At 41.3% G+C, this 17,447-nt stretch overlaps 1 protein-coding gene across 4 annotated transcripts in view; it reads left to right on the forward strand.

Moving 5' to 3' along the window:
- bcr (BCR activator of RhoGEF and GTPase) overlaps positions 1-17,447 on the forward strand; it is an 87,822-nt gene that overhangs the window by 52,282 nt on the left and 18,093 nt on the right. For all 4 annotated transcript variants that reach the window (XM_034095746.2, XM_071204978.1, XM_071204979.1 and 1 more), the window contains exons 3-8: positions 719-823; positions 1,347-1,532; positions 10,562-10,669; positions 12,450-12,510; positions 12,627-12,679; positions 13,152-13,292. In XM_034095746.2, coding sequence (XP_033951637.1) covers positions 719-823; positions 1,347-1,532; positions 10,562-10,669; positions 12,450-12,510; positions 12,627-12,679; positions 13,152-13,292 — 654 coding nt within the window. The remainder of the gene's footprint in view (positions 1-718; positions 824-1,346; positions 1,533-10,561; positions 10,670-12,449; positions 12,511-12,626; positions 12,680-13,151; positions 13,293-17,447) is intronic.

Below are 17,447 nucleotides of genomic sequence, written 5' to 3' on the forward strand. Positions count from 1 at the left end.
CTCTTCCTCTGGTCTTCATTATGTCTGCTCTTTTCTACTTAATGTATCCTCCATCTTTGTCTGCACCTTCATCATGTCAGATATTTTGTCTTCTCCCTCTTTCCTCTTATTGTTGCCTTGATCTCCTTCTCCATCTCCTATTCTCTTTTTTTAACATTTTCTCTCACGCTTGCTCTGTGTTTCCTCACTTTTTTCCTCCTGAGGGACGGGAAGTTTCCACGTGTGTGTGTGTTGTGTGTGTGCGCCCTCTGCACTTGCACATTCCCTCACACACACATTTAAACGCCAACCTTGCTCCCATGGGAGACCCTGCCGGTTTGAGTTATTTCAGAGTTTGTGTTTAAAGAGGACAGCCTGAGGAATCTCTCTGTCTCTCTGTTTTCTTTCATGTCAGTGCTCCTCCGTGAGCTTTGACTGGGCTTAAGGGGATGAGGGAGGTAACCGGGGAGGATTTCTTAGAGGTGCCAATGTTGCCGTTTGATTTCCTAGACTTTGGCGCTCACAAACGGCAAACCTGAAGAAGTTGCCAGGAAGCTAAAAACTAGGAATCACTCAATTCCAGATTTGAAAACAAGGGAAATTGCAGCTCATGTAAGGACTGAAATGAAGCTTGGATTTTGTTCATGCATCAGACACAAAATATGAAAGTTCTGTGCCATTCAGTGTGCGAGTACATCTTAATAGTTTTTTATCTGTATTGTGTCTGTTTGTGTTACAGAATGAATGTGACCTGGAAAAGGGTTTGGAGATGAGGAAGTGGGTCCTGTCTGGGATCTTGGCCACAGAGGAAACATACCTCAGTCACCTGGAGGCACTGCTACTGGTGAGAACACACAAACATACACACCCACATACACACACGCACTACGTATAGCCATCATGTACGGTACAATGTAATTAGTAGTAGGCCGATTGATTCGGCAAATTGAGCTGTAAGTATGGGATTTAATTATAGACTCTTCACACTTAATTTGATTTAGTGCCTTTTAGATGCATCTGCAAAATGTAAATGGTTCAAAGTAACAAGATGGTTTCTTTTTTGCTGGCTGGCCTGAAAAACCACACTAATCGATTTGAGGAATAGCCGGCAGAAAAAAGAAAATGTGACTCGAATTAAGTGGCCCGAAACTACTAAATGAATCCTTATTTTCTCGGGGTCTTCCGGATGTGTAAATATAAAACAGTTTACTATAAGAAATCCATTTCAGTTGTTAATCTGACCAGCTAAAAAAGCAAGCAAGTAAAAAAAGAAAGTCTTAAAGTTGACAAATGAATGCATTAATGTTAGCTCACACAAAGCCCCTGCAAATGCCACTTTGTCATCTTTATCGTTTACTTCCTCGCAGCCGATGAAGCCTCTGAAGGCAGCAGCTACGACGTCGCAGCCTGTGCTCACCGTGGCTCAGATAGAAACCATCTTCTTTAAAGTGCCTGAGCTCTACGAGATCCACCGGGAGTTCTACGACGGACTTCTGCCCCGCGTCCAGCAGTGGAGCCACCACCAGAGAGTGGGGGACCTCTTCCAGAAACTGGTGAGCAAAAAGAAAGATAAATCCAAGACTTCTGTAACCATGATGGCAGATGTGACCTTGCTCTTAATGGAAGGGACTACATTGGGCACTCAAGAAAGTGTATTTGAAGATACCTGTGGTCATGACACCAATGTGCTTCTGTGACATTATTCACTGTAGTGTTGTTTTCTGGTTAGCATAATACAATAAACCAATACTAGAAATGTAGATTTGATTTCATACTGATGCTCTTTTTTTATCATTTTATGTTAAAACAAATTGGATCTAAATCCTCCTTTCTTCCTGTTTCCTCCTCAATAGCCACTTGCTTACTCTCTGTTTTCCCTCCAGTAGTTTCTGCCGAGGATGTCAAGTTTAATCATTTTCACAATGGGTCAATTAACCCACAATGAACCATTTGTTAATCCAAGATATGGCTCCTCTCCCACTAGTGTTTCTCTCTCTTTCTCAAACTTATGCTTGAACTCTCTCTCTCTCTCTCTCTCACACACACACACACACACACACACACACACACACACACACACACACACACACACACACACACACACACACACACACACACACACACACACACACACACACACATGCACACACAGAGGGAGGTGCAGTCGTGTTTCACAATGCCTCCCTTCTACCCCAGGCAGCTGAGGCCATCACTGTGTACTTTGTGTCTCGAAGAAGCTGCTATAAATAGGAACCCCTCTCTCTCACACACACATATAAACACACACATACACACACACTACACGCACACAAATTCACTAACTCAGTAGACTCAACTTGAGCATTGCTACAATATTAGGATTTCATCTATCTCTCTCACCAAGGAGGCAGACTCAAATTAAATATTTTCTTTAAAAGCTCCTCGAGATTTATTTCCTACTTTAAAAATATTTAATTTGACAAAACTCCCCCCGAAGAAGTGATGTCATGGTTAAAACTTCTGGTCATGGCTAAAACATGAATATTAAGCAGAGTGATTGTACAGTGTTCCCACGCAGACACTCACACAGTTTCTGCTCCATCTCCTACCTCTCTCCAGACATTAGTTAATGGAAGTCAGCAGGAGAAGATGCTTAGTCCACAGAAATGGGGGAAAAGGAGAAATGCTACATGACAGTTGGGAGGTGGAGAGGGAGGAAGAGATTAGATGAGAGTAGAGGAGGTGATACAGGCGAGGGACGGGAGGATGAGAGTCGGAGGAGATTAGATTCTTGGCTGCTGCTACTCCAATAGAGCTGTCTCAGCATGACTCTAATATCTGAGAGGAGAGCAGACGGGCTTAGGGATCATAAAACATCAGAACAAGGATGGCGCGAGACGGGGAGAAAAGAGGAAGAGGCAAAGCGTCGCTGACAGGTTATGAGCATGAGTGTCAGAGAGAAGTGTTTGAAGGCCTGAAATCACACTTCTGCTTTTCATGCCATCACACTTCATATAAAATGGAAAAAGTGAAGGTTGCATCATGAGGACAGACAGGCAAACCGATAAACTGGCTTTGGATGTTGGAGGAGGACCAAGAAAACCCTGATTTTTTTTATTTATAGAAGAATGATCCTTCGTTGGGCTAAACCAACCCATAAAATGTTCTTCGCTGTGTTGAATTAATACGTTTAATAGGTTTCTTTGGTCTATACCATTGTACAACATTTAATTGACTAAATGACAACTAGTCTCCAAACATGCTTGATTCCCCCCTGGTTGCTTATCAAATCCAATCACAGCCATCTACCAAAATTGTTTGAGCAATGCTAGTGGCGTTGCTTTATGGCTGGAAATGTCAGTTTATTTGTTTGTCCACAATTTTGACTGAATCTACTGAATTATCTCGACAACGATTAGATTACATAGATCACATTTTATCCTGTGAAATTGCTTAACATATACTAGACAGGTCAGCACCAAATGTTTGGCCTCAGCACATCTTAGTATGATTTTTAAAAAAAATCATCTTAGCATGCTAATACGCTAAATGTAGATGAACCGGGTAAACAGTATCCCTACTTAACATCAGCATCTTATCATTGTCATTGCAAGCATATTAGCATGTGGATGTTAGCACACAGCATCACTATACAGCCTCACAGAGCTGCCATCATAACTGTAGCCATGAAAGAAAGGGCTTAACCTTTTCTATTTCTGTCTATTCATATACAGTGGGGCAAAAAAGTATTTAGTTTGATTTGATTTGATATACTTTATTAATCCCCGTGGGGAAATTGTTTCTCTGCATTTGACCCATCCTAGTGTTAGGAGCAGTGTGCTGCCATTTTGAACGGCGCCCGGGGAGCATTGTGGGGAACGGTGCCTTGCTCAGGGACACCTCGGTAGCACTTGGTCTTGCCGGGACTTGAACTGGTGACCTTCCAGTTGCCGAGCCAAGTCCCAATCGACTTCGCCACCACAGCCCCCCAGTCAGCCACCAATTGTGCAAGTTCTCCCACTTAAAAAGATGAGAGGCCTGTAATTTTCATCCTAGGTACACTTCAACTATGAGAGACAGAATGGGGGGAAAGAATCCAGGAAATCACATTGTAGGATTTTTAATGAATTTATTGGTAAATCCCTCGGTAAAATAAGTATTTGGTCACCTACAAACAAACAAGAATTCTGGCTCTCACAGACCTGTAACTTCTTCTTTAAGAGCCTCCTCTGTCCTCCACTTGTTAACTGTATTAATGGCACCTGTTTGAACTCGTTATCAGTATAAAAGACACCTGTCCACACCCTCAAACAGTCACACTCCAAACTCCACTATGGCCAAGACCAAAGAGCTGTCAAAGGACACCAGAAACAAAATTGTAGACCTGCACCAGGCTGGCAAGACTGCATCTGCAATAGGTAAGCAGCTTGGTGTGAAGAAATCAACTGGGAGCAATTATTAGAAAATGGAAGACATACAAGACCACTGATAATCTCCCTCGATCTGGGGCTCCACGCAAGATCTCACCCCGTGGGGTCAAAATGATCACAAGAACGGTGAGCAAAAATCCCAGAACCACACGGGGGGACCTAGTCAATGACCTGCAGAGAGCTGGGACCAAAGTAACAAAGGCTACCATCAGTAACACACTACGCCGCCAGGGACTCAAATCCTGCAGTGCCAGACGTGTCCCCCTGCTTAAGCCAGTACATGTCCAGGCCCGTCTGAAGTTTGCTAGAGAGCAATTTAGATGATCCAGAAGAGGATTGGGAGAATGTCATATGGTCAGATGAAACCAAAATAGAAAAAGACTCAACTAGACGTGTTTGGAGGAGAAAGAATGCTGAGTTGCATCCAAAGAACACCATACCTACTGTGAAACATGGGGGTGGAAACATCATGCTTTGGGGCTGTTTTTCTGCAAAGGGACCAGGACGACTGATCCGTATAAAGCAGGGGTCTCCAACACGTCGATCGCGAGCTACCGGTAGCTCGCGGGCAGCTTTTCAGTAGCTCGCCGCTCGATTATCGATTATAGCGTAGTGACGTTGCTTCTTGATTTTTCGGCCGCGGCCGGGCAATAAAGTTTTTTTATTTTAGAATTGTTTCTGTCACACGAATATAAAATTGGTCGGTGACGCAGAGATCAAGGAACAGACGTGACAGCGGCACAGCGACACCACACACGGAGCAGTCTGCTTTCTCCAGCAGCACCAGTCAGAACCAACGGCAGAATGACCCGCTCTGAATCAGGCCGCGTCGCTGCGGCTCAGAGACACACAGGGAGGGATTTGTGTTTTTGAAAAACACTCGTTATCGTCATGTCAGGTTTTTGGTGGATTCAATCAAGTCTTGGATTGCAGAGTATGAATGTCCTCTTGCTATTTTCAGTTGATAAATACGCGTGTAAAGTTTGTGAAGGCAGGAGGAAAGCTTCCGCGATCACCGTCTCCTCTCTATTCCTCTAAGCCCCGCCCCCCCCTGAAAATAATGAGTGACAGGCTGACAGTGACCCGATAGAAACTTTATTATTCACTTAATCAATGAGATATAATGAAGCTAACTTAATCTCATACATTCATGGGATTCATGTAACAGTAAAACAGAGAATGTAAGTGTGCACCCACATGCACTATTTTTGTTTTTATAATGCTGTTGTAAATACTCCTTGTCTGCTGTGTTCAGACTTCATGTGTGTGATGCCTCATTCAAGACATTCAGTGTCCTTTTTTTAACAGAAGACCGTTGCTAGAAGCTGCAGCTAGACTGCAGCAGTATTAGTTTTTTGTTTTTGAGGATGGAAAAATGTCACACACAGATATAGGGAGGCTAGACCTATTGATTAATTATGGTTTATAATTTCATGTCAACACGAAGAAGAAGAAAAGATGGCTGCACTGTTCAGTGTCTGTGGAGATGGAGGTTATAAATCTCCAAAATAATGTTCAGCTGAAGTCTCAGCAAAACTCACAACATTTCTGGAGCCTTGTACGCCCAGAAAACTATAAGAACATTCACCAAGCAGCACTGAACCTGTCTGCTTTATGTGGTTCTGTATACTTCCCTTTGTGAAGCAGCTTTTTCTGGCATGAATGAAATCTAAATACAGAACAAGACCGACTGATGAACATGTAAATGACTCTATTAGTGAACCTAAGTGGGTCCAGCATACACCTGTATGGTAGACTGACTCCATGCAGCGCCAGTCATCTCACTGACTGTAAAAAAGAGTGAATGCACTTATTTTACACGTGCCATAAGATGCTTGCAAGGTGGTGATTAAAGCGATGTATTTACTATGTGGGCCATACTAAGAAGTGAAAACATTATAATTTGCTCTTGGACATGTATGTGAATCTTCAGTGAAGTACTTACTATGTTGTCCATATTAATATGTTAGAAATTGTCGTTTTCTTGGACCTTGATGTGAAGTTAAGATTTTAGATAAGCTTTAGGTATTGCAATTTCACACAAAAGTAGCTTAATTCAACTGATGAGTGCTATGTGAAAAAATGTAAGCGATGCGATGCAAGTAGCTCTTGGCCACTTTCATTTTTTCAAAGTAGCTCTCAGGTGGAGAAAGGTTGGAGACCCCTGGTATAAAGGAAAGAATGAATGGGGCCATGTATCGTGAGATTTTGAGTGACAACCTCCTTCCATCAGCATTGAAGATGAAACGTGGCTGGGTCTTTCAGCATGACAATGATCCCAAACACACCGCCCGGGCAACGAAGGAGTGGCTTCGTAAGAAGCATTTCAAGGTCCTGGAGTGGCCTAGCCAGTCTCCAGATCTCAACCCCATAGAAAATCTTTGGAGGGAGTTGAAAGTCCGTGTTGCCCAGCGACAGCCCCAAAACATCACTGCTCTAGAGGACATCTGCATGGAGGAATGGGCCAAAATACCAGCAACAGTGTGTGAAAACCTTGTGAAGACTTACAGAAAATGTCTGACCTCTGTCATTGCCAACAAAGTGTATATAACAAAGTATTGAGATTAACTTTTGTTATTGACCAAATACTTATTTTCCACCATAATTTGCAAATAGATTCTTTAAAAATCAGACAATGTGATTTTCTGGATTTTTTTTTCTCATTCTGTCTCTCATAGTTGAGGTGTACCTAGGATGAAAATTACAGGCCTCTCTCATCTTTTTAAGTGGGAGAACTTGCACAATTGGTGGCTGACTAAATACTTTTTTGCCCCACTGTATGTCATTGTAGAATAAACAGCCTTTTTTCCCCTGTCACAAAATATCCCAGTCTGGTAAAACTCCCTTTTTAAAGTGGCTAAATCCAGCCTTCTCCTATAATGGCTGTAGTCTGTCATGAGGCTGTTTTCTTAATGTTGTTTTCCGCTGTGGATTACACACATACTCTCACACAGGACAAATCCCGGACTGAGAAATCCAAACATCCAAGCATTTTCTTTCATCACCCAAAGCCACTTTCTGCCATGAGCCTGGAGCTACAGACGCACACGCAGTAAGCCTTCGCGGTGTTGTGCGACTCTGTGGATGTGGCTGGCAGACATCCGGGCTTTCTGTTCTCTCCACAGTCAAACTGTCACGCTCTGAATGGCCTCCACTGTGCTACAGATTGTGTGGCCCAGGGCAGGACACAGGATTGCAGGATTGTGAAAATTGCTTTTTTCCTCGCCTTCCTCCTTATTTACTCAAATTCTAGTGTGCGAATAAATGTAAAAAACACTGTATATCCATTATGGAGCCAGTTTGCTGCCTGAAATTCAGGAATGAGTGTATAAAAAACACAAATGATGACATGCATTTGGTAAAGTACTACTTCAGGCACATATGTTTTCTGGGGTTTTCTATTTTCTGGGCTTCTGTAAAGATCTAACACACACCACGTACACACTGTAGATGCATCACAAGTGTCAACAATGTTAAGAAATCTTGTGACTTCACATTCTTGGCAGAATTGAATCTCACACCTACCTATCCATGACAGCGAAGATCAGGGCATTTTCCGAAGGTCATGCCTAAACAGGGATGAATGAGTCAGTTTGAGACAAGAATAACCATGCGTATGTGTTAAAGTCCTTTAGTTGTAGACCACTTCTAATCAAATTATAAAGTACTTCCCACAAGGCAACAATTAAAATCAACAAAATAAGCTAACTTAGTCTAATTTGTTGCAACGTGGGTCTCGTTTTCCCATCAGTATCTAGTAACATTCCTCATACTTGATGGTGGTTTACGAAGTTGTTGTCGTACTTGAGGGAGTGTTCATCGAAATTTCAAGGAAAGTCGGGAACAATTTCTTCAGGTAATTCCATAACAACATGGATGCAGCTCAGATTCCCTATCTTCCAATGTTAAAGAAAGCGAAAAACTATTATGTATCGCCCCATATTTAGTATCAGAAATGTATTAGGTTCATCCTTGGCCAATGAGGAACCCTTCCACCAAATTTCATGAAAAACAAGCTTGTTGTTTCTGCCAAAATGGACAGAACAAGCCAGAAACATAACAAGTACAGTAATAACAGGGAGACATTTAGACAGGTTTAGACATGATAAGAAAAATACTGTATGTTAAGCCTTTTACACTTAATGGCAATTAAATGCATCCATCATAGTTAACAGACTAGACTGTACAGTTAAGTGTACTAAAAACTCACTTTTGGTTCAACCTCCAAATAAAGTGGTTTGGATAATCTGTCGTATCTGTTGGCTTGTTTACAAGCTTTCTGACATCCAGACTGCTCATTTCTCACCTTGTCTACTTCCATCACAGCTGGGGAACAACATCTCAGAGATGAGTAAATTGCTATCATAACAGATAGAACTGATGCTAAGTACTACAAGTATGACGTACTTGATGACCCAAGTTGTTATAAACCTAGATTTACCTTAAAACCTTGCCTCTCTAAAGGACAAATTAATCTGCCCGAATTACTTAAAATCCACCCAGCTCTTATGGGGCTAAAATATAACAATAGAATTTCATAAAGAGCTCTAAAGGTAATACATAATTCATGTTCCATACACTCAGGAAAGATTTCGTATTATTTTGAGAAGTCTGTGTGTGTGTGTGTGTGTGTGTGTGTGTGTGTGTGTGTGTGTGTGTGTGTGTGTGTGTGTGTGTGTGTGTGTGTGTGTGTGTGTGTGTGTGTGTGTGTGTGTGTGTGTGTGTGTGTGTGTGTGTGTGTGTGTGTGTGTGTGTGTGTGTGTGTGTGTGTGTGTGTGTGTGTGTGTGTGTGTGTGTGTGTGTGTGTGTGTGTGTGTGTGTGTGTGTGTGCGCGCGCGTGCGTGCAGGCCTATCGACATTACACACAGAGCCCATCTCCACTGTACTCTCTCCACCGCTGGTTTTTGTTCAGGAGAATTGATTGTGCTTTTGTTCGCCGTGGAGATGGATCGCAGCGCTGGCAGGCAGCGTTTGGTGGAGTTTTATCCATCCAGTTTCCTAAACGTGCTTTCATAGCCTACGTTACACCAACCATTAATTACTCACCCCGGCACAGTGTAAGTCTCGCCGGTTTCCAGGGCAACGGGCCCGGCTGTGAGGTGCTCCGTGGTAACGTGCTGTTGTTGGGACCGTGATCTACGTCTCTCCTTTGCTGTTTGTTTCGATTGATTGTCTGCAGGTCCTGTCTCAAAAGCAGCTGAATGGATTTAATCTCAGATTCACGGATTATACGTCACACTGCCTCAATGTAGCATTCTTAAAGTCACCCTGAGTATGTTAAGGTGTTCTTCATATTGTCCAATGCAAATATTTGTCTTGTTTTTCTAACAAGCCAACTAGCCTGAAGGAAATCAAGTTCCAGCTGGGATCATCATCATTAGTGTTGCCAGATTTCAAACGTGAGCATCAGTAGTACCCATATATATTAAATTAACCTAGATGCCAATTTCCCTATGGCTCTGTTTGCTGGATCAGAAATTTGAAGCGTTTTGCACATTCGCTATAAGCAGTCTTCTCACACAGGTATGCCTCTTGAAAAAAAAGCATAATCCTGATAAACTGGAAAGTGAGCAAATCCTCCTCTAAGTGTTAATAACAGGTTTGTGATGTTCCTTCCCATTTCTTCTTTACGCACGAAATAAAGCCAAAGTTTCAGCATTTTCCTTTTTTGTTATTTGGATAATCCAGAAGTAGCACAAATAATTCACATTACTTTTACCCTGTAGAAAGTAAATAACTTGTCAAATATAGTTTGGCATCTGTGAAAAACTAAATATATATATTCTGTTACTCCTGGTGACTGATGTTCAAGTGTGTCTAAAGTAGCAGAAGGGCTGCAGTTTGTATGGCGTTAGGAAATGAAGTGGTGACAATTAGGATAAGGAAGTAGTGAAGAGGACTATTGAGTTTGTTTGAAAGACTGTTTTTATGGGTTTCACTGCTCTTACGGTCTTTACAATGAACAGCTCAGTCTGAGACTAGGCAATGCTGCTATTTATAGAAGCTCACACAGGGTTTACTGTCACTGTTATTTGTATTTGAATTTGAAACATTAAGTGCAGGCAGTCCAATCTCTATACAAATGACATTCCCTGACAAACATCTCTTTTACTTTGAATATGTTTAATAATGTTATTTAAAACATCCCTCCTCTGTGTCTCTCCCTCCATCAGGCCAGCCAGCTTGGAGTTTACCGAGCGTTTGTGGACAACTACGAGCTGGCTGTGGAGACGGCGGAGAAGTGCTGCCAGGCCAACACACAGTTTGCTGAAATCTCTGAGGTAAGAAGAAGAAAGGGAAACACCGAAACATAAATATTTGTTGAAGGCTATACCTTCGTAGATGTGGGGATAAGAAATGGGGGGAAAAGTTACTGTTCTAGCTTCAACCTCAAAGCTGTTGCAGGAGTCGAAGCTGTGATCTCACAGTTATGGGATCATTTTACAACCGTGTAAAATCGGTCAGTCAGACTCTTAACCCCCTACATACCAGCAAATTATCCAATTGCTTGTTATTTTTATGATGTTTGGAGCAGAGCTGTATCTAATTTAGATGAAAGTTAGTGAATGTTAAGTTTAGCATTCATCACAGGAGTGATTTTCACCATCACATTACACAATAAAAGTGTGTCCCATAATTCCGGTCTATTGCATCCTGGTGTGCACACATTTCAGTTTATATGCACATTTGTTGAATCCAAATTGCTACTACAGTGCATTTAGCTTAATATTACATGTCACTACATGTCATGTGTTAGATATAATAAAATGTGATCGTGTAATATAATTTAGCTTGTTGTGATACTGGATATCAACTTGTTGGCATAGTAAAGCTAGTGTTTCTAATACAGTTACTTTTATGTCACCATAAAACAGTTGGTCAGCTGTATACTTATTTTAATAAAAAAATCTAAACTATAACCATCGTGCTGCAGCTGGACCACATCTTAGAGAAAAGCAGTGTCACCTACATGTAGTCATACAAAAAGGACAAAGAACACACAGTATAACTGACTAACAGCAAAGTGATAAATGTGTTTCTAGTTAAAGGAAAAGTTGAGAGGTGTTTTATAGAAAGTGCTGCTTTGCAATTTTACCTCTAATGCACTCTACTTGCAAAAGGCTCTCATTATACCCCTACTCATCTTCCAGCATTTCTCTGCACTCACATTTGCATGTTCTGCTGAATATTTGTATACAAATGCAACCAGATTTGTGTGTTATTATTCAGTGTGTATAAATTAAATCAGGGGAAATGTAGAGGATGGTTGCTTGGTCTTTTTCTCTCTCAGAATCTGAGCCGAGTATCACCTACACAGAGCGGGGATGCGCCTTGACAGCGTAACAAATCTGGTCTTTTATCTTTTCCCCGAACACAAGTTGCCAACAGCTTTCGAGGGCTCAGAACAATTTATTTTATCAACCACAAACTATATTTGGAAACACTTATTCTCATGCCTCTAATGTAGTTTTGGAACAAAATTGACCCTGGTTTTGAACTAATCTACATTCCCAGCAGTGTCATATTCAATTGAAAGAGTTCAAACACCATTACAGCTCTATTCATTCATTTGGGGATGTTTCTATTTGTCCAGCAGCTACAAAAATAGTTTAAGATGCAGCTTTTAAAACATTATTTTCACCACTATAAAAGCTGCTCATTGTGGGGGGCTTATTCAAACTACAGTGTATATATATATATATATATATTAAAACAAATCTACACCTCTTTTCAGTATACATTATTTTAAAAAGAATTCCTGTAGTCTCCGGGACACCATCAGTCTTCGTCCAATGTTTTATGAGGTCTACCAGTTAGCGTTGAGCTGGTGTCTGCATGCAGGGCTGGGAATTCATCATGGAGGGTTGTTAATGGCCTGCGTAATGACGCATGACTCTGAGCCATCTGAGCAATATGCTGGGGGGTGAAAGCTGCTGAGGATGGCATAATTAATTTGCAAATGGATGACCTCAGTGCTAGAGCAGGGATGCTAACCTCACTATGTTTTCATATGGCGGAGACATAGTTAACATGTTTTTTAAAACCTGTGTGTCCAAACAGAACCTGAAGGTGAGGAGCCCGAAGGACTCTAAGGACCAGACGGCCAAGAACTCTCTAGAAGGTCAGTCACATCCTGTGTTTTATTAATTGTATATCTAAAGATTGCTTATTAAAATACGTAATAATAGAAAATGACAGTAACAACTCAGTCTTTTGTATTTGTATTCTCATGCACAGCGCTGCTTTATAAACCAGTGGACAGAGTGACTCGCAGCACTTTGGTACTTCATGTAAGTAAGAGCAATACATCTTAATACTGTTTCATCACACATCTGTATCTGTGATATGTAGTAGTGGCCTTTGTTCCCTACAACATAACTTCAACATTGTAAGAATATAACATGTAGTTTATTTTTTATATCTTTGTCACAACCTATAAAACATTTTCTCCATCAATACACACCGAAGTCTCTATAAAGAAATCCTGTTAATACATTTGTAAAGGTCAATTCTATTAGATATGTAGCAAATAATTGGTATTTAGGTCTTCGTTTATTGTATCGATGAAAAAGTAATATCACTTTACCATACTGTTTTCAGCAGGGGTTTCATTTAGACAGGGTGACTGCACTGTTTATGAATCATTAGGGCTGAACAGGAAAAGAACAGAGCAGCGTGTACAGTAATACGTACTGTGCATACTGAATATGTGGTCTTTAACCTGCACAAAGTCAATATTTGTCCTTCCCCACTGTTCTCCAGGATCTGCTCAAACACACGCCCACCAGCCACCCGGACCACCCGCTGCTGCAGGACGCCCTGCGGATCTCCCAGAACTTCCTGTCCAGCATCAACGAGGAGTCGACGCCCCGACGCCAGTCCATGACTGTCAAGAAGGGAGAGGTGAGAGATTTACAAAACATCATGACATCCTCTTTCTGGCACCTTTTAATCAGCATGCTCTTTTTCAATTAGTTAATACGAAGAATGATATATTACTTGGATTTTTTTACTGGGTGGTTATGGGTTGGAACGTCTTTTTGTGTTGTGTCTTTTAAGGTTGTCATTTTACAATATATCTAACTGAACTAGAGCAAATAATAGTAAATCAGAATCTGATTCATACAGACTGTCCATTACTACATTTGACTAACAACATTCACTGAAATAAGACTCAATCCTATTTCCTCCACAGAGGTGTTAGCAGTTAATTGTTTTCATCATTTTAACTCTTTCCTGCTCTGATGTTGAGCATGGTGATGTCATAACCCCGCCTCCAAAATGACCATGAAGTTGCTGCCAATTGAGTGAACATGAGCCGCCAATCTGCAGCCTAAAGCAGAGCCCATGCCCTTATATGGTCACACAGGGTTGCCTGGCTGAGGCTGATTCTCTGTTTGCTCGGTGTCTCTCTTGTGGCTTCCCATCTCTCCTAACGCAAACACACACACACACACAACCCACCCCCCACAGTCTGGTATCCCCGGAGATGACTTGACGCACATGAATGGACGCCCCTTGATTTATAGCTTGCGTGACACTGCCGTACATAATGCCTTATAATGAGCCACCGGTCCGCTCTAACTGGCAGATTCCAAGTTAATTATTCATAAATGAAGGGTGGGAGAGAACGAGCAAAAAAAGGGTCCGTGCGGGCTCCTCCCTCTGCTCACAGGGGGGTCATTACTGCACCCTTTCCACACACAAACATACTCTCTGTTCCATTCACTCGCTCTCTTTCTCTTGTGTGCCTTTGAACACACGCGGACACACACACTTACCCTCCTATATGTCCCCGCAGGCCCCAGTTCCACCCCGAGTCCACCTAGACCTCCACACCAGCCATCAAATATTTATTGTGGATACATGAATGCTGCACATGGAAATCAATGGGGCTCATTATATCTTACCTTGGCGTATATACAGTAAAATGCCTGAGGTTTTTATCCACATTTCATCACCTGAGCTGCAACGTATATCTTTCTTTGTCGATTCCCATTAACTGTAAAGTTTAGAAACAGTTATTCAATGAGCAGGACGATGCTTAGACTCCACTTTTAGTAGAGAGGATGTGTTTTAAAGCTGCTTTTATATGCGTTTTACATAAAATGATCAAGTTATTTGAGTTATAGGATTCATTACACCCTCACCCTCCTAAATTGCCGCTCTACTGATTCTGTTCTCTGACCCCTCCACGATGTCTGTGCACATTAACATCATTACAGTCCTTTTTCTGAGCCTTCAGATATCCAAAAGGGAACTCAGGCCTTTGATCGGGTTGATTGTTTAACTTAGTAAAGGAGATACCCTCATTATCCTTTATTCACGTGATGCCAAAACAAATTTGATGAGCGCAGGTTAAATGACATTGATATAATTGAATCAGTCGTTTTTACACAATGAATGATTGTTACTTTCAATTCACCTGATTCACTTTCATTTTGTAGAAAGCTTTGCCTCTGTAACGTTTTTTCGTTGAAGTATCGGATATTTCCGTGGCTATATCTTGGATGGGCACTTGCGATCTGGCACCAATTAGCTGCATTTTCATTAATATTGTCGCCCAGAAGCAAAATGAATAAAAAAGAGACAGTAGGCAGAGAGCAGATACAGAAACCGCAAAACACTTAATACTTTGTATACGTTGCAACTTAAAAATAAATGTCAAAGGAACAATAAGTCTATAAACATTAGCATGGGGTTTTTCTTGTTGTCTCAGTTAAAACAACACTGACGGTTTGAGTGCTTGGGGAGCACTTTTGCAACATGATGTTATTGAATTGCATCAAGTCGATTAAGACAAAAACATTCAGATAGATGTTAAGAATAGGGAAAAGGCCACAGTGCTTATTGATGATCCGACCTGAAATTGTGTTCAGGGAGCACTGAAGTGTCACTCCATGTGTTCACACTCGGGAGAAACCTGTGGTCTGTTCAGTGGAGGAATGCAGTAGCATTGCAGCACAAGTGTCCTCCGGAGACCCCGAGAGGCCAATGAGACGAGGGGAGGGAACAAACAGAAGCTTCTTGATTAAAATGCAAATGACGGCGCTGCCTAAATCTCAATTTCCCCCTTCGCTCTGCTCTGTTTGCCTGTGGGAGCCATGTGCTCCTGATGTGACTGTTTGTGTGTGTATTTTGGTGCTCTGTCTGTCTGTCATGACACAAACTAGTCCCCTTATACACACATTGTTTTACGCACACACAGAAAACACACAGGCGCAGCGCAGAGAAGCCCCTTGAAGCGTGCGGTCTAAAAATAAACATGTATCTTTTGTAAATTCATGCCATTACTCGCGCACACGCTCTTAGAAGGCTCCTCCAGGAGATGGTCAATATTTAATCTGCGTTCTGTGCTGTCAGCCCGCTCTGCCTCACATCGCCTCGCTTCCACGTGCTGCTGATGCTCCGGTCAGCTATTATGAGAACGGAGAAAGTCACATTTCTCCTACTGGCTGTTCAATATTGTGAAAATGTCATCTGATGCGCTGAGACAGCTTGTATTTCCCCCCAGTTGCAGAGCAAAGCAGCAGTGTAAGCACATTTTTAAATGCATCAGATTCCTGATTACTAGAATATGTGTCTGCAACCAAAGATAAAAAACAATGAACATTGATTAAATGAGAAAATAGAAGTCTCTGCAGGCATTCAGCGAGTTAAACCTTTTATTCAGCGTTTAAATAACACATCTGTTGAGATCAGCATTATTAATGCTATTCTTTTTTACTGATTCAAAAATGAGTGCTTTTAATGGAGTCAAAGTTAATGGCAGAATTTGAATGTGCAGGTTATATAAATGCCTTTGTGTTGCAGCATTTTAGTAGCCAGTCTTGCTTTATCCCTTCAAATAAATTCACATTCACTCCCACACAGTAGGAATCCTGTAAATCCTTAATCTAGCTGTTATCCCTCCCTTTATGTTATCTCTTTTTATCATAGGATCAATGAGGAGGGTTATCACAGAAGCTTGATGGGCAGCGTAGTTTCCCAGTTGGTCATTTGAAGTCCAGTTTACTAACTGAACATTAAGTCTAATCCAATACAAACATCAGCATAAGTATTTGTTTTTTAGTTAACGTTATAGTAATCCAACATAATGTACTGTGTGCTTTCTGTTCCATATTAAGGGGCAACATTCTTAATTTGCAGTCTGCTCTACGACCATCCATAGAAAACAATTTAAAAGAAACTCGAGGCTAGATTTTGGAAAGATGAGAAACACAGCTGCCCTGGCCTCTGTGGGCTGAAAGCTATACACCCAACATCCCAGTGAGGTGTGGTCAGGTGTGGTCTCTCGTAATGTGACCACAGCCTGCTGGTGATGTAGGGTGGTACCATGGTGCCACGCTACAGTCAGCAAGGATTAAAAAAACTAAACTCTTTAAAGTTGGAAGAGGAGAATATAAAAATGAAAAAGAAGTAATTATACAAGTTTAGTATACATCCAGCTGTTGTTTAAATCTATTTGAAATCTGTAGCTTACCGTTCTTTTCTTTATAGCCATGCACCATTACGTTACATTTTTCCACTTATCTGGTGAAACACCTGACATTTCATTTTTCCAAATATAATTAAATTTATGACAAAACATCTGCTAAACTGATGAAATACCCCTTCAACCTCAACTGTACTTGGTGTTAAGTGTTTAATTCTAACATGCTTAAGTAAGAGGTGACTATTGCTAACATGACAATTGTTAAACATCAACACGTTAACGTTGACATCCTGAGCTAGCATGCTGCTGTTAGCTTGTGGCTGAAAGCTATGCCGTGCTAGCTAGGCTGTGGAGTTGGAGTTTTACCATATATATTTATAAATGGCATATGAAAGTTAAATCCCTTTATGATGTATATACTGTACGTAATTGGCAACAGATGAAATGCCCTTTTAACCTCAAATCTGTGATTATGTGATAGCGTAAGACTGATTGTGCATATGCTTTTAATATAGACGGCAGTATAGCTTAAGCTCCTGCAGCTACTACTCATTCCTTCAGTTTAATGTTGTATATGAGGAGCTAAACTAAGCGAAGCAGTGTGACCAATGTCTCATGCTTAC

Source organism: Pseudochaenichthys georgianus, chromosome 12, assembly GCF_902827115.2.
Source record: "Pseudochaenichthys georgianus chromosome 12, fPseGeo1.2, whole genome shotgun sequence".
In the NCBI taxonomy this organism is placed as follows: domain Eukaryota; kingdom Metazoa; phylum Chordata; class Actinopteri; order Perciformes; family Channichthyidae; genus Pseudochaenichthys; species Pseudochaenichthys georgianus.